The 26,416-nt window shown below is 46.8% G+C and overlaps 1 protein-coding gene across 2 annotated transcripts in view; it reads left to right on the top strand.

The window, feature by feature from the left end:
- DHX35 (DEAH-box helicase 35) overlaps positions 1–26,416 on the top strand; it is a 2,070,470-nt gene that overhangs the window by 682,856 nt on the left and 1,361,198 nt on the right. For both annotated transcript variants that reach the window (XM_069652289.1, XM_069652288.1), the window contains exon 9: positions 16,293–16,405. In XM_069652289.1, coding sequence (XP_069508390.1) covers positions 16,293–16,405 — 113 coding nt within the window. The remainder of the gene's footprint in view (positions 1–16,292; positions 16,406–26,416) is intronic.

The following is a 26,416-nucleotide window of genomic DNA, read 5'->3' as shown; positions in this document are numbered from 1 at the left end:
GTTGAAACTGCGGGGGCAAGAGGCGGGACTGACCAACGGCAGTGCACAAGGGTAACCCGCAGCGCAATCAGCAAGGAGAGGAAGGTGGAATTGCAGCAACAGGCAGAGATGTATATAGACGGGAATGATGGGATGGCAACATTGGCTTCGATATATGACTTTCATAGAAGCAACGAAAGACAGGTAGTGTTGGAATGCATGGGTGAATATTTGGTGGAGAGATGGAAACAGCTAATTGAGAAATTACCACCACAGCGATTGTTAGATCTGAATGCATTAGCACGCTGTAGGGGGAGGGATGAAGAAGTAAGAGAACATGTGTATAGACTTTTTGAGCTTAGAGATGAATTAGATAATGATTATGTCGAAACATTTACTGCACCTATCAGTGTTTACTGCACCTGGGTACAGGAGTAGGGAAGTCGGGAGACCGAGGAAGAAGGAAAAGGGGTCGCATAATAAACGGCAGCAGTTACCATCGCCAGGGCAGAAGGAGATGGTGAACGAATTATCGTTGCTAAAACAGGTGGGGGCAGACTTAAAGGAATGTCTAATCAAGACACGGGTATTAATGCAGCAAGTAGGAGGACATAATCGAGGACGAGGGAACGCACAAGTGAGGAGTAGTTTGAATATGTATGGGGGAACAGTGGGGCCGAATCAGTGTGCATATTGTAAAGAGGAAGGACATTGGCAAGCGCAATGCCCGCATTTACAGAACAGAAATGGGTCTGGTCAAAGGAGACAGCATAGAGGACACCCAGGAGCGAATGGACCAAATAGGAATAGTATGCAGCAGCAGCAGCAGCATCATAATAATGGAGGTAATCAAAACCAAAATGCCCCAAACCAGAGTCAGGGACAGCAAAATCAACAATATGGAAATCAGAATGGGGGAAATAGAGGGAAGAGTGGAAATGTTTTCGATACACAGCCAAACACGTATTACAGTAATAGTAATGATTACACATCGGATGATGTGTTATTTCCCCAATAGGACAGCCCAGGACAGGGGTCGTAACCAGTGTCTATTCCCATGAATCAGAGAGGACCCTACGTAGAAATGAGAGTCGGGAATGAGGAACACTGCTTTCTTGTAGATACAGGAGCACAGAAGTGTTCAATAGACCATTACTTGGTCCGAATATACCACTGTCAGGGCAAAAGAATATTTCTATAGGGTTCGCAGGTACACCAGTCATAAACCCAGTGTCCAAATCAGTCCCAGTTACCATAGGACCATTCACTGAACATTGTCCTTTCCTTCTAACAGAAAATTGTGGAGAAAATTTGTTGGGATTGAATTTGTTGAAAAAACTAGGTTCTGTTATACATTGCACGGCAGACGGAGTGTTTCTAACGATATGGCCACACGATGCCCCTGTGTCAGAATTCATGTCCGAAGCATTACCAGGGGAACTAAGTAAAGTACCAACCTGTATATGGGCAATGCATGACAACGATGTGGGATGTTTAAAGATAGAGCCAGTAAAGATTATTTTAAAAGAAGGTGTTACCCTACCGCGAATACCCCAATACAAAATTTCGGTTGAAGGTGAGAAAGGATTGAAGAGTATTGTTACCGATTTGATGAAATTAGGGGTAATAGAGGAAATCACAGGCAGTACATGTAACAGCCCGATCCTTCCGGTTTATAAAAAAGGAGGTAATGAGGTACCATACCGTTTCATAATTGATCTACGCGCATTAAACATGGTAGTACATCTGCAATTTCCTTTAGTGCCAGACGTCACTACAATATTGACAATGATACCTGTTTCAGCAGAATATTTTAGTGTAATAGATTTGAAGAACACATTCTTTAGTATTCCAGTCGACAAGGACCGTAGATACTTGTTCGCGTTCACATTAGGAGAACGATTATTTACATTTACACGGATTCCACAAGGTTACACGGAAAGTCCAAGTATTTACAGTAGAGCATTAAAAGAGCAGCTAGACATACTGGAATTACCCGTGGGTTGTGTACTTTTGCAATACATAGACAATTTATTACTAGCTCAGACACAGAGGAGATTTGTAAAGAAAGCACTGTATTACTACTGTCACACACAGTGGCACATGGCCATAAAGCTAGTTTGAAGAAATTTCAGTATAATCGAAAGGGGGTAGTTTATTTGGGCTACCTACTTTCGAAAGGAGGGAGAAGACTAACGCCAGAATGCATAGAAAGTATTTCTTGTATGCCTATTCCAAAGACACAAAAAGAAGTCAGAGCCATAATAGGCATGGCTTCATATTGCCGACAATGGATGGGTAATTTTGCGTTGATTGTGAAACCATAAGTGAATTTTACCAACACTTTAAGAGAACCAGAGCAAGGCAGAAAAGGCAGAGTCTACTGAGGAGCAAGAAAGTCATAGGCCAGGCCCACTCTTGGAGAGAGCAAGGTGGAATGTGTCCAAGATCACACAGTTGAATAGTACTTTAAAGAGTCTTTGCAGATAGTTCAAAAAGGGTTGGATCAAGTCAGGAAAAGTTAGTTAGCAGGTCCCAAGTCACCCCAGGATAGAAAGTCAAGGTTTTACGGGACACCTTGAACAGTCTGTTGCAAGGGAGACCAGGCGGGACACAGTACCTGAAATGGTGAGAAAGCTCCAGCGGGGGCAGTTGTTCCTGGCAGCGGGTGCAAGTCGGTGCTTTGTCCAGGGGAAGAGAAGATCTCGACGTGGAGGAAAGCTGGAGGTCGTTGCACTGCCAGGGAAGAAACCAGCCGCAGAGTTTCCCGGTTAAAAGGTACTACCTTTTATTTGCGGTAGTGGTGAAGCGTGGCTATCCGGCCGCTGGGGTGCTTGGCACGGGCGATTCGAACACGAGACGATCCAGGAAGGTGAAAAATAGGGCGAACTGGTTATCCCCACCAGTTCAGAGGAAGAAGCCTCTCCGGGATGAAGATCTTCTCTGTCGTTGGGAAGTGGTGAGACGGTTCAGCAGGGCTCCACCGGTGGTGTCGTCGTTGCAGGTCGGCTCAGCTTCTCCCTCTTCGGATTCTTTGGTTCTGTGGCGACTTCTGAAGCTCCAGTCCCCAAAGCCCTGCTTTATTGCAGAAAACCCCCAATTCATCAGTCCTAGCTGTCACTCAAACATGCTAAGTGGTGAGCCGGGCGGCTCACCACTGGGCCAATCACACAAGAGTGCGACTTGAGTTGCCGAGGCAACTCCGTCCAGGGTGCCTAACCCCCCCTCCCACACATCCTGTAGACCCAGGCAGAGTGGCACCACTTTTGGAGGCTTCTGTGTAGAAGCCTGCCAAAAAGTGGAACAAAGGGCTCGACTTGGGTTGGAGTTACAGAGGCGAACACAAACTCCATTTTAAAACCGAGTCCTGGCAAAAAGACCCAACCGGGGAATAAATATTAAATAAATGACCCGGCGGTATCTTTAACATTGCACCAAAAAAGTGGTCCGTTTAAAATGAATGGGAAAATCCCATAGGAAATATTCCGGTGGAATATTTCGCGTGGTAACCACTGCCACCAGCCAGAAACTCGACGAGGGGGGACTGCACAGTGCCCCCTCGAAAAACAGACCCAGTGGACAATCTAATTACCCCTACCAGTACTTCCACAATATGATGGTTTGTACTGGTTCTGTTCACAATTTAAGACTAGTAAAGTCAATGGTGACGTCACATGCCCTGGGAGACCGTAGTCAGTCCCAGGGTATGGAGTCTATGTTTGGGGGTCACTATGACACCCCAGTGTTACTGCACTGAGGGGGCTGTGTAACACACTTACCAAAAATACATGAAACCCTATGGAGTAAAAGACCCCATAGCCCATAAAACACATTACATAGTCAAAGGATATTCTCAAATCATGCCTAAGAGTGGGAGGAAAATAGTCTCACTCTTAGCAGGAGAAAAAAATAAACCCCAAAAATCCAGCAAAGCTGCTGGGGGACTCACTAGGTTTGGGAAATTAGCCTTAACAGAGAATTCTCCCTAACACCCTCTGCGCCAAGGCAGGTATAGTAAACAAAGAAAACAATTCAAAATGGCAGGCTGCCCTTTAGCAGGGGCGGAGGGGCCCCCTACACCACTGTGGAATTTTCTAATGTGAAGGAGGGTGCACCTCTCCACCCCCACCCCAATTGGAGGGCCGGCCCATCTCATGTAGCCCTCCCCAGGGGCAGATTAGGGGGGGGCGCTTTCCTGCACTCCTCCCTGGGCTCATGCATCCGTTCCTAGGAGCAGATATCTGGTCCCAGGGAGGGCTGCATGGCATGGCACCCACTCCATTGCGGGTGGGGGGGAGGGGGTCAATGCCCCATCCCATTAGAAAATTCCCCGACCCTTTGTGGTGCCCCAACGGACCTCCTCCCCCAAAAGCATTCCACCATTTTCACTTTTTTCCTTTGGTAACCCAACTCCCCTTGGTGCAGAGAGGCACATTGATGTGCCAATCTGGCCCTGAGGTGCCCAAACCTTACTGCCCCACCCACTGGGGGCCTGTGCCACCATTTTTGGGGGCCCTCTCCCCCCTCACCCCAAATGGATGGCGGGGGCACCTCATGCAGGCCTCCCTGGGCCTCCTACAAACGGCTGCGTGAGGTACACCCCCCTCCATTTGGGGTTTGGGGGAGAGGGCCCCCAAAAATGGTGGGACAGTAAGGTTTGGGCACCCCGGCACCAGATTGGCACACCAATGTGCCCCTCTGCGCCAAGGCAAGTTTCGTAAACAAAGAAAAAAATGAAAAAGGTACACTAGACTTTAGGGCAGGCTGAGGAGCACCCTAAATCGCCAGGTAATTTTCTAATGTAATGGGGGGTGACCCTCTACCCCCCCACACCAAATGCAGAGGGGGCATCTCATTCAGCCCTCCCTGGAGGCAGATACGAGAGGGGCTTCTCATGCAGCCCTCCCTGGGGCCTGCACACTAATTCCTGGTGGCCATCTCTCCCACCCCCCAATTGGATGGGGGGGCCACCTCATGTACTCCTGCCTGGGGGCATAAATCTGCTCCCAGGGAGGGCTACAAGGGGTGGCCCGCCTTTTCCACTTGATGTGGAAGGGGGAGGGCCACCACCATTTCATGGGGGCAAAAAAATCCCAGGCCCCCCACTCCCACCCCCATCCCCATTCTGTTTTTTTTTTTGCCACCTTCCCAGCCATCTGCCCCCAGGGTTGTGCACATATGTGCCCCCATGCTTTGGGGGCCGGGGGAGAGGGCTGCTTACTATAAGCAGCCCCCCTACCCCTCCACGTCACAAACGTATCCCTGGTGGTCCAGTGGGTTGCTTGAGCGCTTTGCGCTGATTCGTGACCAGCAATGCGTCATATACATGGTGTCGTTGGAAAGGGGAGAATCTCCCCTTTCCAAGGACACCACGTTTTCCTATATCCGTGGTGGCCTAGTGGGCCCCAGGGCCCCAAACCCCCTTCCACCTCCCCCCTTCTTTTGACTTTTTTTATATATATTTTTTTTCTTTTTCACCCCTGGGAGCAGTGATCATCTGTTCCCAGGGGTCTCCAGCGCTGTGGCCCCATGCTTTGGGGCCACGGGGGAAGGGGCCGCGTACCTAGTAAGCAGCCCCCCTCCCCCTGCGTCACAAACGGATCTCTATTGATCCAGTGACATTGCTGCCCACGGATCGCGCGCCCTGCGCCTGATCCGTGAGCAGCAATGCCACACAATGGGTATCGTTGGAAAGGGGAGAATCTCCCCTTTCCAACAATTCCCGCCTCGATCTCCGGCTTGAAATACCGCAGGAGATCGAGGCTGACAAAGAAGGGCACTCACCTTCTTTCTTCACCGCAGCAGCTGAAAATGGCAGTGATTTTACTTTCAGTTTCACGCCGACGTGAAACTGAAGGTAATCCAGCCCCTGGCAGTGAGGGGGGACCTCCCCCTCACATAGCCCGGGGGTTGGATTACAGTTTTGAGCGATCCTTGCTTTGCAGGGATCTCTCAAAACAAGGTGCCAAAAAGGACGAGCTATCTCGTCCTTGGCACTGCACATGCAATTCCAAGGACGAGATATCTCGCCCTTGGCACTGAAGGGGTGAAGGCCTTCGACTCTGTGAAGTGGCCGTGGCTGTTAGCAGCTTTGAAAGAATATGGGATGGGGCCCGGGTACCTGAGGTGGGTCAAAATGGTATATAGCTCCCCAATCGCCAGGGTCAAAACTGGCGCAATAATCTCAGAGAAATGGCAATTTAGCAGGGGCACTAGACAGGGCTGCCCCTGGTCGCCCATGCTGTATATCCTCGCTCTAGAACCATTGGCAGTCTGCCTCAGACAACAGTATGGAGCGATAGGGATCCTCACGAAGGGAGGATCGCACCCGATATCATTGTACGCCGATAACATACAGCTATGCCTGCGCTTCCCAGAAGAAAATCTACAATATGTCCTGGAGGTGATGGAACGCTACGTCACCCTCTCGGGCATGGCAGTAAATCCCAAGAAATCAAGCATGTTCCCTTTGGGTAGATACAGGTGGGCCCCGCAAAGGAATCTACCGGGCGTGCCGATACCCTGGCAGACCAGGACATTCCGATATTTGGGAATTGACATATACCACACAGCTGCGGAGGAACACAAATATAACACGGAAAGGGCAGTGGAAAGCATTAAGAATAGTATGGGGTTCTGGTCCAAGCTACCCCTGGCCATGGTGGGTAGGGCGGCTTTGATTAAAATTGTGGTCCTGCCGAGATTGCTACGATTTTTTACGAACATCCCACACATGCTCCCCAAACGCTTTTTCGTGAAACTCCACAGCTTATGCAGGGGCTTCATTTGGCATAACTCTAGGAACAGGGTGGCCCTGTGGAAGCTGCAAAACTAGTGTGACAGGGGGGGAGGGGGGCATAAACATACCGAACTTCGAGATATAGTACCTGGCGGGGCAGCTCCAGTATGTGGCCAGGTGGCAGACACGGCTGAAGCCAGGCTGTTGTGTAAGGATATTGCCCCCTTTTTTTTTAAGAGAAGTGGTGTGGCTTCCCAAATCAAAGTTGCAAGGAAGGGCGGGACTGCTGCAACTGGGCTGGAAGATATGGAGCAAAGTATAGCAAATGGTGGGAAATCCGACCCTATGCTCCCGGCAGGTGCTTGCTAGTGGCACTATGTGGGGAGGACTCTCAAATGATAAAAGGGATCCGTAGATACTATGAACCGATGGGCATTGCGACCCTCAGAGATGTATGGCAAGAGGGGGAGGTACTAGATTTCCAGAGAGTAATGGAGGACACCGGGGTGCACAAAGGCCAATATATTACCTATACAAGAATGATCACACGGGTGCGATAAAGGTGGCCTGGGGCAGTGCTAGCGGAGCAACCTGACACGGTCATTGAGACGATGTATGATATCTCGGAGGGTGGGCACGAAATATCCCGCATATATGAACTATTGATGACTAGGGTGGGCAAGGAGTTACTGCAACTGAGGCGGGACTGGGAGGAGGAGGTGGGCAAACCTATGCCGGATGGACAATGGGATAGGGCACAAAGGTACCTCAAGAAGGTGTCCCAAAACACAAGGCTACAGCGGATCCAGCTATATGTCACCAATAGGGCATATATGACCCCTAGCAAAATTGCCAGGTTTGGAAGTTCAGTGACACAGAAATGCCCAAGGTGCGGGGAGGTGGAAGCTGGGCTGACACATATGTTTTGGGCTTGCCCGGTGGTGGGTAGATTCTGGACAGAGGTTAAGCTACGCCTGGCCGGAAAAGGGATCACACTGGAGGTGGAGTCAGTCTGGGCATGCATGCGGGGGTTTTTTGCCAGACCACGCAACCTGAAGCACATCAGTAAAATGAAAGACCTGGCCTACATTCTGGCCAAACAGAGAATTTCAGTGGGCTGGAAGGCAGCCCAACGACCCAGAATAGAGACGTGGTGGGCGGACCTCCTGACGTGGGCAGATGCAGTACAGCAGACAGCGTGGTATGAAGCAATCGGTAGGGGAGGGGAGGAGGAAGGGGGACCCCTGATGGCGTGGAGACAATTGGTGGCCACGATGGTGGAACCCTCCCAGGCCAAACTTGGTGAAGACGATATGAGGGGGGATTAATGAGGAAGACAAACCCGGAGATACGGGTCGAGTGAAGGGGGCGGGAGGGGGGAGGACGATGACGCACCATATGTGAACATAACGATGTGAAGCTTATATGCGAATGTCCTCAATGTTTGTAATGTTTGGAGTGTTGTTATTAAAATAAATTGTTTTTAAAAAAAAACTGTCATTGGGTGTTGTTCTTGGGTTAAAGCTTAGGCTTATTGGAGCTAAGTGCAAAGCCTGGTGTACAGGTGATAAGTGGTCTCAATAGTAGTAAACAATCTTGTTTGATATTTAAAGTTCACCAACCAGAAGAATAACATTAATGGTGTCATATCAGATAATCATAAAGGGTATACAGAATGTGACAAGGCTGTGTGTGGGTACAACCAGGGCAATGTTGTGAATCAGAGCAAAGTAACCAGCTGAACATGGGAGGTTGGCCCTCACTCTGTGCACGTTGTAAGGCACTCATGTTAGCAGGTTAGTTTGCTGTAGGCAGCCAAGAAGCTGATAACGGATACTCAGCACGCCATATTCAACTGCCCAGAGTATTTTGTTATTTCTGTTAGAACAGTGTAGATTGATGTTTGCTTGCACCTACATGAAGAACTGAGTTATTAACCACTGTTAACTACTGTTGCCAGACGCTACTAGCATAATAGTTAATTAGTGAAATCATTGTTGTTTGTGGTAACTGCGTTACTTTTGTGCCATCGACTTTGCTTAGGCATTATTATTGTAAAGTATCTCACTGATTGCACCAGTTTTCCCTCGGTGGTTGTTGGAGGTGATATAAACTCCAGCATCCCGTGCTTGAAAAACATAATCCAACACTAATTCTTCACTTACCTTTACATGTTCCGCGCTGCCCAAGGGACCACCTCCCCGTCCAGGCTTAGACGAGTGCAGCGAGGATTCACTGTTCGCGAACTACAATTCCCAGAAATCCTACCACGAATTTAGGGATACGTCAGGCGCTTCAGCGCTTCCGCGTCAAGCCAGTCTACGCCAGTCCACGGCGAACACTGGCGATTCGGCCAAATATCCTGCTTTTCCTCCAATACTGGGTACGTCTCCCACTCAGGTAAGGGGTACCAAAAGTTATTCCAACTTATTAGCCCAGAGAAAGCTCATACAAAACCAGCTAACAGTTCAATCTTACATAAATGCTAGAAACAATACTCTTGACTTAGTTACACCCTCAATTGATATCATTAGCCCAAAACATCTAACATCCAAGACGTCAGTAGAGGCAGCCAATACTGAACCATTGGATACAAAACCAGACCTCTCAAAGGAGAATAGAACAAAACAAAGCAGCTTAGAAAATCCTGATGCTCTTCCCCAATTAAAAATCGCATTGCTAAATACAAGATCATTAAATAAGCATGCCCAAGAAATTCACGATTACATCATGGACGACAATCTGGAAATCCTATGCCTCACTGAGACATGGTTGCACAAACCAATGCGACTTAGCCTTGACATAGCAATCTCCTCAGAATATACAATTTACTTTAAAAACTGGGAATCTGGAAAAGGAGGTGGTGTGGCTATTATAGCCAGACAGAACCTTAAACTATTCCCTGTCCCCATCGAATGCACAGGATGCAAAATATTGCACCTGAAATTCTCTCCTACTCACACAAGTTGCATAAACATCATTGTGGTATATAGACCACCCTCGTTGGTCTCTGAATTTAATGAAGAACTGACCCAAAAACTAAACAACCTTAAAACCACTAACACAGGCACTATGCTCCTCGGTGACATTAACAGGTGGCGAGGCAACACCTTAGACAAAGAAGCCATCAATTTAGAGACTGATCTACAAAATTGCACCTACAAGGTAATAAACAAAGAACCTACATCTACTTCAGGGAACCAATTAGATTCATTTATTACCCATAACGTAAATATGACAAACAACAACAGACCCATGTATTTGGTCACACCATCACACAATCTAAAGTAACCTTATCCTAAAAACAAAAATCAATCAACCAAATAACATACCCAAATCTGTACAAGTCAGAAATGTTTAAAAAATCACACCCTTAATACTATCACAGGGAATAGACCTCGTAATGAACACCACATCTGATGAAGACACATGTGAAAAAATTATTCAGACCTACAATACATGCTTCCAAGAGATACTCGACCTCCACGCCCCAAAAAAAGAGAACCAAATTAGACCAAACATAAACCGCCAACATTGGTTTAATGAAGAATCCATAACACTCAAAAGAATGAAAAGAAAATTGGAAAGAAAATGGTTAAAAGACCCATCGGAAATAAACAAAAAGAACTGGAAGGACATTGAAATCCTCTACAAGACAAAACTCACAGAACTTAATAAGAACCAATATAATGAGCAGATTGCCACGGCGGCAAACTCCACAGGGAAACTATTCCAAATACTAAAATCAATCGAAAAACCAAAATCCCTCTTCCAACCATTTCACCCTTCAGCTGAGGACTGTGAAAAAGTACAAAAGGCCTTCTTTAATAAAAATCTCCAAAGCTCGAGAAAACATAACAAATTGCAAGAATATCAGCCCCCCTCTTCCGGCTCCCGTAGAGGAGGAATTCACAAAACCATCTATCCCAAAATTCCTATTCACCCCAATAGCCATGGAAGATGTGAAAAAAACATTGACTAACATGAATTGTACATCCTGCCCTGAAAATGTGATACCTTTCAAATTAATATTCGATAACATGCAGGTGTTCACCCCATTTCTCAGAAGGATGGTTAATGCCTCCTTCAGAGACCGCAGTGTACCGGCGATCATAAAGACAGTTACAGTAACACTCCTCCCAAAAAACCCAGAATTAGACCAACCGGACCCTTCTAATCTTAGGCCAATCAAAAACTGCAATTTCCTTTTGAAAGTACTTCAACAGATCGCTACTGAACAAATGCAGAGCTACGTGGATAGAAACGACCTTCTCCAACCACAACAATCTCTCCACCCACAACAATCAGGCTTCAGAAGAGCCCACAGTACAGAATCCGCTCTGTTGGACCTCCAAACTAAAATGCTGGCCATACTGGACAAAGGCAAGTCGGGCTTACTTATTCTCCTGGATCTCTCGGCAGCTTTCGATTTGTTAGTTCCAGTGCCTCTCGGAGCTTCCGATGATCTATCAGGAAATTGCTCCCACAAGGCTATTGATTGGGCGTCTTCCTTTCTCCAAGAAAGACATTCCAAGATTATATGGGGCGAACATGCCTCTTAAACTAGGCCCATAGACTGCGGCGTCCCACAGGGGGCAAGCTTCTCCCCGCTGCTCTTCAACCTATACTTGCGCTGTCTATGCACATTGCTAACACAACTAGGCGTATTTTTCACCAACTTCGCCGATGACGCGCAACTGATATTGGAGCTTAGCGGGAACTACAGTCAAGACAGTGAGAATCGATCTACTCTATACAACTTCATAGAAACATGGATAAAGGGTAATTGGATGTGCCTAAATGGCTCCAAGACCGAACTCATGATTTTTGGGTCCACCAGTGCCAGAAAAAAGCTTGGCACCCCTATCTCCTCATTTAAAATCGTAGACAGTAATCAAAGTTTCCGAAAAAGTAAAGATGTTGGGCATCAACCTACAGGCATCACTGGGGGAAGGGGCCCAAGTTGCCTACCTCAAAAGAAACTGTCAGTACCATCAAAGACTACTCTGAAACATCAGACCGCTGCTCAACAAACAAAATAGTACAACAATTGCCAGGGCCACCATCCTCTCTAGACTCGACTACGGAAACGCTTTCGTACTCGGAGCCAGCAGTAAGAAAATAAACAATGTCAGATAATTCAAAACAACGCTGTAAGAACAATAACGGGCAAAGCTAGAAGAGAACACATTTCAGGCGAGAGGAGGAACCTCCATTGGCTTGCCATAGAAGACCGAATACTATTCAAATCCTTAACACTAGTCCACCGCTGTCTCTACGGAAAGGCATCTGAATATCTAAAGAAGCAATTCTCCTGGTATGAACCAAACCATAGCCTGAGATCCAGTAACAAAGGGCACTTATGTGTACATCCCACAAGAAGAACAAATGGCTTAGGTAGATCTTTTGCCATTAAGGCTACCATCAAATGGAACAAATTGCCCCTGAACTTAAAAATCGAAACAAATCACCTAGCCTTTCGGAAGAAACTTAAGACACAGCTCTTCAAATAAAAAAAAAATTAATATTCCTAATGTAGGCCTCAAACTCTAACCTTCATCTCTGTTGTCCTGTCACTAAGTCCCTCGTTTTATCATACACGCTCTGATGCCTGCGGGTCGCAGCGCTTTATAAATATATAAATAAAAAATAATAAAGACAGACACAAGTGATCACAGTTCAAGGGTGTTTATTAAACACTATAGGTATGTTGGAAAAACACCTGATCTAAACTTAAATCTAAGACTGGAGCAAGCTTTGACCATCAAAAAATAATATAGCTATCCTAGTGATGTCTTTGACAAATAAAAGGACCTATACTAAAAATAAATCTATTGCCAATCCTTATGCTAAATACAAAAAAAAGTGTGGTATAATGTTCATAAGAAAGAAGAAAGTGTTCACAACTAATAATGTCGGGATGCGGTTGTTGTCTCCCTTCCCCATGTTTTCAGCACGGGACAAGGTAGGACTTTGGAGCACAGCACACGCCTGAGCTTTCCCAGCACAAACTAACAGTTCTGCTTTCAGCAATCGGGGCCTTCGGTGGTTAAGTCTATTTTCTACAAAAAGTCTTGTGCCTCCTTAGACCCGATGTATCAAAATAATAAAGAGTTCTGTTTTCACATATACATTGGGTGATGCATTTTCCACCCCCGTATCGCCCTCTTCCGGGCTTGGACCCCTCTCTATTGTTAGCCTCCCTCCGCCGGATTCACTATGGCTCTCAACACAGTCTTCTTTGTGTCATTCACGAATCTTAATGTTTTTTTAAACGGTTCACTGTGGAAATCCCACGGCCGTGCTCACTCTTGTCAACACACTGTATCTTGGGACTTTAGACTTCGCCTCCTTTTTATCGGCATCCCTCTTTTGGGTTCACTCTTGCCAAACTCGTCAATCGTGCCTTTCTCATTCAACTCTTACGATGCAGGATTAATTTCCCTTATCTTCACAATCCTCTGTCGGTCAAAGACTTTCGACTGTACAGAGGATTTTACAAGACCCCTGTATGACCACTTAGACCCCCTTCTCGCTTTTCTAAAGGCATTCTGGTTGTGGTAGTTTCAGCAATTGGTTAAATACACAGAGTTTCCTGATTGAGCACCCACATGGTGCCAGACTCCTCTGTTGCTGGATTCCCCCCTTTTTTTTGTATCAATAGCTCTTTTAGCTTTCACAGTTCAAATTTGCTGTCTGCTACTTTTTGTTCAACACAGTTCGATATCTTATTAACTCTCTCCCCTCGACTCACTGGCTGTGGTAAACCGCTTGGCTTTCTTTCTCTTTGGAGTCAAGGTTGGTACCACAGAGACAACCGTCTCTCCCCAGCTTGGTCATAAGCAGAGGAGGGTCTTGTGTACTGTTGACATCTGTTGCAACACAGCTGGCTATTGTTTGCGGCTTTACGATTCCTTCTGCAGAGTTTTCGCGGGCCTTGATCGGAAAGGGCAAGGTCTCTTCTCTCCTTGTCACCCTTCTCGGTATGCCCCGTCTTTCTCCTCCTCTTGAACTACTGTTCTGAGATAGCTCTCTCGTCGTGCGGTCTGCCTTGCTCGTATTCCGCTCTTGTGCTCCACCATTTATCCCTGTGGCCAAGGGAAAAGCCCATCAGCTGTGTACGGTTCTGGTCAATTGCCTGACTTTGCCTGACTCTGAGTGTTAGTCTGTTGTCCTTCGTAATATGCGAAAGTGTTCGTGTCGGAAAAGGGGATGGGGTAAAGTGTTTGTGTATCCTACGTGGTAGGTTGGGGAAACGTTGGTGGAAGAAGGGGGAAACCGCGTCTGACCTGTCAGTGTCCCACTTCACTCCCCGAGGACCCCCCATCCAGGTGATTCTCCTTCACTGGTCCACCCCCAGGGACTGGATCCAATGGCGATGGCCTTGTCCTGGCCACCTGGATGACAGACCCCAGGGGACTAGTCGGGTAGACACCTTTAGGTTTCTCACACCTTCCATTCTTGACCTTAAGCAAATTATTTTGCTATGTAGAAAGCCACATCTTCAGAAGGATAGAAAGATATTGATGGTGACCCAAAGATCTGCTACCAAATATGAATGCTGTTGTCGGGGTGATTTCCCGGGGGCCGGCAGAGCCGTCCGCGGACCTCTGGGGCTAGGGAGGCCCCAACTCCTCCCGCGTCCCAAAAGGAGTATGAGACACACGCAAGAGCAAGGTAGTAACTGCTGTTTATTATAGTAACGCCAGGGATACGCTCAGACCGTATGCATCCGGAGAGGCTCTCAGCATTAGTGGGGCTTGCAGGCCCTTTTTACCGTAGTATGACGCGCTACTTGCGTCACCTGGGAAAATTGTCACAAAACCTAATGCTACTTCGGGTTGGCTCCCCGAGTGGTAGGGTCAGTATAGTTACCTATAGGAGAAAGGATTATTGGATAAGGAAGGGTCACGTGGTACACTTGGGTTGCCCCTAACAATTGCTACAACAAATTAGTTACAAGGGGACCCTTGGTGATTGGCTAATGGTAATGGCGTCGGTGATGTGCCCCTTGTATTCTGATTGGTCACCTGCGAGCCCCCAAGCCTGGGACCATCGCCATTCCCAGCTCGCGGTGTACCTGGTGCTGGCAACAATGTGCAACTATGTGTCAGTTGCGGACAATGGACAGGTCTGACTAGTGGCTGGTGTGCATGTCTTTCCCATCGCTGTAGGTGTCCAACTTGCCGCTTCGTTGTTGCATACTGTGTCCCCGATGTGGGACCTCAGTGACTTTGTCTCGTGAGCTTGGCATCTTGTCAGTTCGGCTTGGTCACGTGTGGGGAGACCATAGCTGGAGCAGAATTATGAGCATTTGATTTGTATTTCGGCTCTGAGGAGCGGCTGGCATTGGCAGGTGTAACCTTGGCGCTGGGAGCGTGGCATGTTTGTTGCAACATCGCGACCTTGGCTGTGAGCTCTCGTTGGGGCTCATTCTGCGCAGTCAGCGCTTTGCAGTTTTGTCTGAGAGGTTCTTGCCTGGAGACTCTTGCTTTGCGGCCTACTTGGGCCTAGCTTCTGGGTGGGTGGCGGTACATAGTCCATAACATGGGGGTCGCAGGGGCGACAGAGTGTCACAAGCAGCAGTAGGTATATAGGGTGGCTTCTTCATAGGGATCGGTAGCGAGAAAGCATCTGCAAGCATGTATACACAAGCTCTTCAGGCGTCTTGCGTTTCTGCGGTGCTGTAGGAGGCCTATGTGAAAAATAACAACGATGCATTCTGTAGGTGTGACAGTCTGCTGTGTCATAGCACTGAGTATGTTCTTCGTGTGGGTTGGTGTGTGAGTGACCAGTGTGCATGGTGGCACGTGCGTTCTTGTCTGTTGGCTATGTCGTCATGGCATCTCTAACGATGATGGCATTTGCAGTTGCTTGGCTAGTCAAGTTGGGCCATGAGGCTGACGTCAGCTTGAACAGGATGTGGTAGTGGGCAGGCTCCCCGGGCGTGTAGGCCGTGGACACAGGAGACCGTATTGCTTTGTGAGGAAGTGAATGGGTCGAGCTCCTCTCGCAGGGGGTGCTTGGGTCGTGATACTCTAGGCCATGGCCTGGATGATAATGGGGGAGGGTATTTTCCCATTTTCCCACTTCAGTGTAATATCATACGCAGAAAGAAGCAAGTATTTTAAAAATGTATGCTAGAGAAAATATGGAGTTGTTGGTTTATGAACGTCGCATTCATTGTGCAAAGGCAATAAAGGTATGTTTGGAGGAGACCAGACATTTTTTATAGGGAATGCACATCTACTGTAAGTCTGAAATGAGAACAGCGCGATGAGACTGGGCACAGGAAATGTCACCCACAAGCAATGGTGAGAAAAACAGGAAATTCCATTTAAAAAAAAGTCCTGAGACGCCTGGGAAGATTTCATTGAGAAAGCCAGGAAAAAGCTATTGACAGTAGAGGCTTTTGTCTTTGATATTCTTTAGGATTTTAAACCAGCCCATGCTAATCACCATACTGCCTGCTCAGAATATTTGTCTGTGAAAGGAATGTAAGTTCTTTTTTCTGAATATACATTTTCTTTAATAGTAATCTAAGGTGTTTGTTTTTATTGTCTTTTTGTTTCAGAAATTTAAGGATTTCTTTAATCAAAATGAAAGTTGTGATCCCAGCCTGGATACATGTACGATCCTTACTGTGGAAGGAAGGACATTTCCAGTTGATGTCTTTCACACGCAAAGGTCAGTCACTGTTTGGTGCTTTACAGTGTGAACGTTTCACAGGTTTGCACAGATCTTATAAAAACAATAAGTATTGTTGGGCAGGTTAAGCAAACTTGTGGTTTGGCACAAAGCACAGATATGTTTTTGTCTTTGTTAAATAGCAGCAGAGAACGGCCTTCACTTGGTCACTGCGCATTGTGATCCCAGCTGATCGAGATCAAATATTGAGTATATAGATAGCACTTCCTTGCTCTGAGGAGGACTCCAGTGAGAAAAGCAAGAAATTTGATTGATTAAGCTACTATTAGTCTGGTAGACAGGGAAATATGGCAGTGTCAGTGGTAGTCTAGAGTTCAAGAAAAAAATATATATATAAAAACAATTTTATTAAACAGTGGCTAGCATACAAAAAACTAAAAAGCTCAACACATAATGAAATCGTTACAGGAGATATTGCAAAGAAATTCAATAAATAAAGTGCATATGTGCAAAACCAAATGAATCAGTATATTACTCCTGTTCTCATCACACAGAATAAATATCTCTCGGGTCCATCTTTTGACCACTCAATTGACTAAGGTACGACTGTACATCATTTTTCCCTTTCTGTCATGGGAGTTGATTGCAGTCGATATTACATTTGTGGTCTTTAGAACATTTTATGACTATTTGCTCTACATGTTTCTGTTCTAGTGCTTTGTTTGCTGAGCATTCCTCAGGAGCTATTTTTCTCAGTCAAAACATGCATATTAAGAATCTATAAACAAAGGTGCATATATTATTTGCAATTGCTGAATCTGCGTGTCATTTTCAGTTTTCTTTTCACAACAGATGCTTAAACATCCCAGCACTGCAATAAAAACATAGACAAAATAGCCATTAGTGCTATCTATTGGTTAGAGGCTAGTCAACCCCCCCCCCAATCCGTGGTAATTTAATTTACATTGTGAGGAGATTCTTACTGGTTTTTGATGAGTACAGGGACACATTAATACTGCTCATCTATATAGATGCTATTCCTACACAATAAAGTTTATTTTGAGAACCTGAAATCAACATTTAGTCACTGATCATAAAAGCAGTGGAGCAGAAAATGGCATCTACTATATTGTATTATGTTAGTAAGCTCTCTATATTCTCACCTGATGTGCTATCTTCGGCGGGTGCACATCGTATTATCCTAAATGGGATATATTCTTTCCTGTGTCAGGTCCCATTTTTCAGATTTAAAGAGTTAGTCTGGTTCTAGAGTCTTGTTGATATGTCCTCACGTGCCTATTTAAAGACACATTGATGTAATATCTTTAGTTGATTGGGAGGGGTAGTTCAGATTCCCTGAGCTACACTTAGAATGAAAAGGTAGAATGTTTTCTATCTCTATCGGCTTAATGGTAGTCTAGGACTTGATTTTAACCTGTTTATTTTCTGGAAGCTGGTGTCACAATTATCATGTACATGCCTCCTTCTATTAGAAGTAACGGGCAAAAGAAACTGTTACATGTCTATAAAGAAAAGGAGTGGGGGAGAATAGCAAAGGGGCCCTCCTTATGGGTTCCTTTCTGCTAGATGTAGCATTGTGATCCATGTCATATTACATAAAGTGGAGACACGCATGGGCGTTGAATAGCCTTGCCTTCAGTTTCTACATGGATAGAAAACATCTGTCTGTCCAACGTAGGTTTGGGCAGTTTCCAGTCCTTTTAGTTGGCTCTCTGGACACAGAGTGCGTCCTGCGGTTGTATTTACTGTATTTTAGCAGTATCTCCTGACGCCGATAGTTGTCACAGGACTTCCTCTTTTACAAGATGTATGAATCTCTAAAGTGGCTTTTCTGCAACTGCAGCAGCCATTTTGAGATGGAGTACTTTCTAATATGGTCAATCGGGAACCGACTAAGTCAATCATTATTTACTTATAATCTCTGGTGGTTTTACTATTGATTAAGCTACACCATGCTATAGGTTTTACAAGACCAAACGATTGAAAAGGAGTTGAGGTGGAGCATAGAGGGGAGAGTACGTATTGATTGGCAGTCAGATCTGCTGCCTCACTCCCTACAGGTGACCTGTTTGTAAAATGACCATGGTTGAGTGGATGTACATAAAAAATGTACTTTTATATGAATGAGCCTCAACCCTGAAACATTTTCATATTTAATAATGGCCTCAGTGGGTTTTCCTTTCTCTACAGAGAATTGTATTTGCTTTAGACAGGACTGAGAACATGTGGGCTTGTAATGGTGAGTGGCTGCACGAAAATGTCCTGTCCTCTCAACAAAACCTTATTAGTAGATTAATACAATCAGCTACTCTAAAGGGGACCATGCATTTATAGGGGAAGGGTTCACCAATTGATCATGGCCAAATTTAAAGAATGTGAGTAGAGACCCTGTACTAATAAGACATGGGTGATAGAGGCCCTGAAGTCATAACAGTAATCTGGGACATCAATTTACCAAAATGCTAGGGGTAGAAGAAGTGATGTCACATCTCTGTTGACATCACAGAAAGTAACAGCAGGTGACCTTTGAGGTGATATTACAGTAAGTGATAGCACATGACCTTGAACCCAGGTGACATCTCATATTGGCTGTATATCGGTTTAAAAAGCTACCATAAGCATTCATATTAAATTTAAAAAAGCTACTATAACTGACAAAATGTTAATTTGTACCATAATCTAAGTAAAGTAATTGCCTCAATATGCCATGGGTGCAATTGTGATATGCAAAAGAACGCCCAGCCCATCGTAGGCTAGGGGATCAGTCTTCTTTCATATGCCAATACCTCATCTTATTTACCAATTCCCTTTTTTTTAATAAGCTGTTTATTCAGTGTTTGCAGCCATCAAGTTATTATCACATAAATACAGCCAGCTGATATGCACTTAATTGCAAGTACAATCCGAATAAACAGCATAAAAACTACCCATTACTCAACAAAAGAAAAAAGAAGGCAAAGAAAACATGTCAACTAACAACTTGCATAGCATGCATCCAGGAAACTCTTGTTACCAAGTCTGTTACTAGTTTATATTGGTTTGACACACCAGCAATCGCTCTCCAGATCCTTATCCCCTCACCTCCCAAGTCCGTGTCTCACAATACACAGTTGGCAGCTGGACCCCACCCCTGCATTATCAGACCCTTTCCCGGGTGTTTGTCATCAGGTGATCGAAACCGCTTCTGCACCAGAACATTCCAAACTGATACTTTGTTGCACCCTTTTGACATTCGACTTATTAGCACCCTATGCCATACCGCCGATTCTGCCATGGTCCAGCGCCTCATTTCTTTCCACCAACATTCTATCTGCGGGCCCTTTGGAGACTTCCAGGCCATGGGTATCCTTCTTTTTGCCAACACGCTTGCCAGGTCCAACATCCTGGTCTCTGGTTTGGCTCCTTTTGGTCTCGGAAATAGTCTGTGTAGCATGCCTCAGGTGACCACCTAAATCTATCAACCCCCCCTTCCATCAGCCACTCCCCTACCTCCCTACAAAATCGTGTTATTACAGCACACTATCAAAACGTGTAGCATGTCCGTCCCCTTCAACTCTCATCTCAGGCACCCTCGGTCCACTGTGCCTGGAAATTGGGCACTCCGGTGCAGTGACAGGTATGCTCTATGTAAGACATATAACTGTGTCAGCTTAAATATAGCGTTCCTAGACACCTTCTTCGATATAGTACTATATATGCCCATTCTTGTTAATCAAAGCTCCTACCCAAGTCCTCCTCCCATTTCGACTTGGCGCTCAGAATCCCCGAATGCCAACCCGACAGTAGTCTGTCATATAGCCTAGAAATCTTGTGCTGCCCCTGAGATGTCATATAACAACCCAAGCATAGCATCCTCTTGCATCATGTCCGGGTGCCCTAGCCACCATATCCTGGCTTGCCGAATCAGCCTTGTGTATATTAGAAACTGTCCCCTATCCACCCCCGTTTCCTCCACAACAGCTTGAAACTCCAAATGCCCCCCATCAGTTCATGCCACCCCTTTGCCTTCCCACTGGTCACCAATGATCCCGAGGTCTCATCTCCTCCATAAGTAGCTGCCAGGGGTATATACTAGAGTAAGGTTCTCCGAGGCCCAGCCAACTGCCTGGTCCTCTTCCAGATCATCCTACCCAACTGTATGAAATGTGCGTTGTTGGGGAACCTCTTTTCATTTATCCAGAGTATCTCTTTGAGGAAGTACGGGCTAATTATGTGTTTCAATAGCATAGTTTCCAACGTGACCTCACCCGAGAGCCACTCCGCAACATACAACAGCTAAACTGCCAAATAATACAGTTCCATGTGTGGCAACCTCACTGTGCCGTATGAGTAGTCCCAACACAACCTGCTCAGTGTGATCCTGCGCCTCCCTGAACCTTTTACAAACTCACTCATAACATTCATGAAATGGTCCAGTATGCGAGGAGAACCACCTTCTTAATGAGCGCGACACGCCCCGTCACTGAAAGAGGCAACTTTCTCCGGAATATCATTGAGCGTTCTATGCCCTCCCGCATCTGACCATGTTCAGTTCATGCAGCAGCTTAACTTCATCACAGATCTGTACCCCAAGTAACAAAACGTTCTTGTCGCCCATTGCAGCCATAAGACCGCCCATCCCCCCAGCAGACACATACAGGACTTCTCTCTGCTAATCGTTATTCCAGAGTGCCGCAAAATGATTGTGTACCTGAAGGATATATGCCAAATTGTCCACGTGATTCTGGACCTACAAGAGCATGTTGTCCGTGTACAACGAGACATGACCCGTCCCATCTACCATCATTCCTGCATCTTCAAACTCTGATCTTAAAAACACTGGCAGAGGTTCCAGCACCAGTATCCAGTATCCAGTGCATGCAGGACAACGAGCAACCTTGCTTTGTGCCCCTCTGTATAGCCTATCCCTTAGATAAAAGCCTGCCCGTCTTCACCCATGTCTTTGGGCTTGTGTATATCAACTTAATCCACCTGATGAATCCGTCCCCCTCCCAAAGCGCTCCAGGGTGGTATAGAGCCAATACCACCTGACTGAGTTAAACGCCTTAATGGCATTCAGCGGGAACACTACACAGTTGTCATCTCGGTGTCTCGTCCGCTCAATAACCAAATGTAATCTTCTCAGGTTCCCAGAGGTGGACCTGCCTTGCACATCCCTGTTTGATCCAGGTGTATCAGCCCGCCAATTACCTTCTTCAGCCTCTCTGCCAAAAGGGCAGTGAGAATCTTACAATCCTGGTTAACCATGGACTGTGATCTGTATGATTTGTGTTTTTGTCTTGCCCTGCTTTAACACCGGAGTTATGATGGACTCTCTCATACTGGGCGGCAGCCTCCCACTCTCATTTGCACCCTCCAATAGCAGCAGCTGGGGCCACTTCCCCAAAGAATTCCCTATAAAATTCTACTGACAAGCCGCCCGTCCCGGGCTTCTTCCCCGTTGGCAAGGATTGAATTACCTCCCGCAGCTTCTCCATCGTGAGCAGTGCACCAAAGCATCCCGCTGTCCCTCCTCCAATCTTGGTAAGTCTATCTGGGACAGAGCTGCTTCTATTGAACTCCTATCTACTGCCCTATTCCCATTGTAGAGGTTCCCATAGAACATCTGAAAGATCTCGTTTATCTCTCCCTCTAACCTCCACAGTACTCCACACATCATCTATTATCTCAGTAATTGCCGTCCTTGGCTCCTCTCTCCAACATAGCCAGGCCAGCAACCTGCCTGGCTTGTCTCCATACTCATGTAGCTTCTCCGTGTACCTGGTATAATCGTATCTGCCCAGCCACTCCCAATCGTCAATGCAACACTGCTAGAGTGTGAGGTGGTCGCCTTCTGCCTCCCCCTTGCTGATCGTGCCTGTTTCAACCATTTAATCTTCTCTTCCGAATCTGACTGTTTCCCCAGGAGCTCTCTCTAGTCCCCACCCACCTTGGCAACCACCTCACCACCACTTTAAAGACTTCCCACAGTGTGCCCGTCCCTTCCACACTCCATGTTCGTCTAAACAAAAAAAAAAAGAATAATAATAATCCTGTTAGCCATATGGTCCCGGATAGAGCCATCTAGTAAAGCCTGCACTGTAAGCTTTGATGTCAGCACCAGGGGAATGCCTATGCTCAGGCACCAACTAACAAACAGAAGCACATGACCCAACACCTTTCGCCCCTCTTACGCCACCGCCGAAAATTCCCTGACCGTTTCAGCCCCAGTAAATAATTAATCAATTCTCATGTAAATTTTGTGTAGGCCTGAATACTGTGAATATTCTCTGTTATATCTGTTCATTCGTCTCCGGACATCCACCTGTTCCAGGTCTTCTATCAACCTCCCCAGAACCTTAGCCGATGGCCATGGTTTGCTATGCTTGTCATCCGACCTGTCCATCCTAGTGTCTAGGATACAGTTATATGGGGCCTTGTATGGGGCCAGTCTGGTATACAGGGAGTGGAAGAAGCTTATGGCTTCATGGTTAGGGGCATACGTGTTAATAAGATGGACCTCCCTTCTACACACAACCATGTACCAATACAATCCGCCCTTCATTCATCGTTCGTCTTCACTTCCTTCAGACTAAGGGGAATAGAGGGCCTAACCCACATCGGCACTCCTCTGGAGTATTTGGAGTATGTTGCCCCGTATCCCACTCCTCCCCACCTCTTCACCAAGCCAGCCTGTCTCTCCGCCATAAGGTGTGTTTCCTGCAACATGGCAATCCCCACCTACTGCCTGTGCAGTTATGTGAAAACCCAATTATGCTTAATATAACTAATCAATCCCCTCACATTTCATGTAACTACTCTTGCTAACTCTGCCATTCATACATCCACCCACTCCTTCTCGCCCCCCAGTGCACCCCCTGATCCCATTTCCAGTGCCACAATCAACAGCCACCCAGGTTCAGTCCCCAAATGTGTGCATCGTAGTGCTGCCTCCCATTGAACAGTCCTCTGCTCCTGGTGACACTGTAATTCAGCCATATGAGCAACCAAATAACCCCTCCATCCCAACCCCCCCGATATGCTCACTCGCAAGTTGACTACCAACATTAACTTTAACCATAAAACTACAACAAATCTCCCCAGCAGTGCCATACTATTCAGGCCTGCCTGTCACTCGGCACACCGGGAACCACCCGATCAAACTCGCTTCCAATATCACACATCCCGTCTTCCTTAGAATACCCCAGTCCAACCCATTTCCTCCAAGCAGTCCAACATGTCTCAGACACAAAACCCTTCAGCGTTCCTTGTGTCTCTCTCCCATGGCAACCATCTTGTTCATATCCATCCACTGGTGCACCTCTTCCTGGCTTTGTTGGTACAAAAAGGCTTCTGCGTCTCTCCACTTGCATCATGTAATCCGTGTATAGCAGCAATGTTGCAGATGCTCTTTTTATTTCCCTGCCCTCATGCGAGAAAGCCAGGATCGTTTCCCTATCCTTGAAATTCAATATCCGTGCGATAATCGTTCTCGGTGGGGGAACCTGGGGCGGCTTCTGGGCGAGGGACCTACGTGCTCTCTCCACCATGAATCCCTGAGACAGGGCTCCCGAGCCATTCTACTGCGGTAGTAGATTTTCCATGAAGACTGTAGGGTCTCTGCCTTCTTTCTCTATGGGAGGCCCAGAATCCGGACATTGTTCTGTCTTGCCCTGCCTTCCACTTCCTCGGGTCTTGCATTTTAGTTCTGAATTCTTTAGTGGCTTTCGCTGCTTCTTCCACTTTGGCCTCTGCTATGCTAACCCTCTCAGCCAGAGAGCGCACATCTTGATCGGCGTCTATACCAGCTCTGCAAACTCCCCAAATGTGTCCAGCGCAATCCAAGTTCTCCTTCAGGGGCTTCCGATGAGCCAGCCCTCCTGAAGCTCCACACTCTGTATAACCTCCAAGCCCCTAGCATCTTCAAACACCTCTTATAGCTCGCAGCTCAGTGAGGCCTGACTCCTGGAACACCGCTTCACTCCACTACACTACAGGCCAATGTTGATGCTGCCTCCAGAAGCCTCGACTCACCCTCCTCTTGGGGTGCAGTGGAGGCCACTTAGCTCTGCAGCTGAAGCATCTATGCTGCCCCCTCTCCTCCTCCGCTAGCTCCCAGGCCCTGTGCCGTAACACACACCTCGTGGTGTTTGAGGCCTGCTTGTCTGCCTTGCTCCCCCACCCCCCAGTCTGTGCCGCTCTCCCCTCCAGTCAAGTCTTGTCCATCCCGCACCCGGCACAACCCGCTCTCCAGCAGTGCATCGATGCAGCCCTCACACCCAGTCTTCTGGGCTTGTCTGGACGTCGGGTTTAATGGTCCACTCCACCGCAGCTCACACTACTGCTACAGCTGCAGTCTTGGCCGTCCACCATGCCCCTAGCCTGCCTTGCACCAGTGCTGCCTCGCCCAAGCCCAGATTTCTTTTGAAGGATTCAATCAGTCCTTTTGATTCTCTGAATCCCGGTATGTCAGCCAAAAATAATCCTTTTCTAGGAGGTTCAACTGGACGGTGTATGCACCCAACAGAGCTACCGCCACAAAGGAGCAGGGAAGGCAACCACAAACTATGTCCTCTCGCAGCTGCAGGCAGAGGCAGCACCCAGTGATGTCTTCTGATGGCTGTGAAGGGTCCAGTGGGTATAATGTCACATTAAAATAAAATTGCCATGTGCCACATCATATTTGCTTTTTTCAACTTTTGTCCCCGCTCCAGGGCTGTGCATTCTCCATATTGAGGCAACAGGCTTTCCCAGGGGGCAGTCCATCTGTTCCATTCTCGCTCCCAGCACTTCTTGCCACTCCTGATCGGGTCACCTCCTAGGCCTGCAGGTCCTCAGCCCTGGGCCTCCGACTTGCCGGGCTGTCCCTTGTGCCGAGTAGGAGGTGATCTGCTCCTTCCACACACGTTTGCGGGCTAGGGCTCTGTCTTTCCGCTCACTGGTGCGCTGTGGCTGCCATTTTGGCCAGCTTTGCTTCTCAGGATCTGTCTCCACTTAAACTCTGTCACCACCAGTCGGGGACCCTCTTCTGCTTCTCAAAAGCAGCACCGGTACTACCCAGATCTTTGCAAGTCCAATGAGTGTGCACCACTCGAAGGGATAGCTCAGAAAATGTAAGGATCAGCAGGAGCTCAGCAACGACACGTCCTCACTCCATGGAAGTTGGCCACGCCTCCCAACTGTCAGGTATATTTATTATATACAAATTACAGCGTTCCATTTCTAAGTGCTGCCATCACAGGCAAGGTGCTGGCCAGTAATGCCAATTTAAGACAGTCATTTCTTCATATTACTGATGAGGCACAGCCTTGTGTATCCAGGTGGAGAAATCTGAAAATGCAACGTTCGTGTCTAATAGATAAAAACCAAAAAACAATTCAAAGCTGGAAAAGCATTCTCCAATGACGGAGAGGCATTAAGGAAATTAGCACTATGTTAGTTGAATTTATAAAGTGCACTTACACTGATGCTAGCAGGAAGTAAAAAGCGGAACAAGAACTAAAAGAAATGTTTTTTGAGATGGTGACGGAAAGTCAGATAATCTTCAATAGCTCGAAGAGAACGAGGCAGTTTGTTCCAAAGTACAGTGGCAGCAATGGAAACAGCCTGTTGTCTGCCAGTCTGGCTCGATAAACTCTTGCGACCTTAACAAAGAGGTTAGAGGCTGAGCAAAGTGATCTAGAGGGGATGTAATGGCAGAATTTGTTCTGAAGTTGTTTGGCCCTTCGCGCATAAAAGACAAGGTGATCCATGCCCTAGGATTTAAATTCAATGCGCTAAGCGACAGGGAGCCAATGAAGACTTTGCAATGTAGGGGAGATGCGTTCACGTAAGGATCGTCCAGAGATGGCACAAGCTGCTGAATTTTGTAAAACGTGCAGCCTGCCGAGTATATATGCAGGCTTGGCCAGGAATTGCGCATTACAGTAGTCCAATGTGCCAAAAATGAGGGGCACCAACAGGCGCACGTAGAGAGAGGGTTAAAAAAGGAAGAACCTTCTGTAAAGTTTTCAGTCTAAAGTGGCCCTGGTTACACACATTGCTGACTTG

Source organism: Ambystoma mexicanum, chromosome 3p, assembly GCF_040938575.1.
Source record: "Ambystoma mexicanum isolate Mex_15411 chromosome 3p, UKY_AmexF1_1, whole genome shotgun sequence".
Classification (NCBI taxonomy): domain Eukaryota; kingdom Metazoa; phylum Chordata; class Amphibia; order Caudata; family Ambystomatidae; genus Ambystoma; species Ambystoma mexicanum.
Note: the sequence above shows the minus strand (reverse complement) of the source record. Positions and strands in the feature narration are given on the sequence as shown.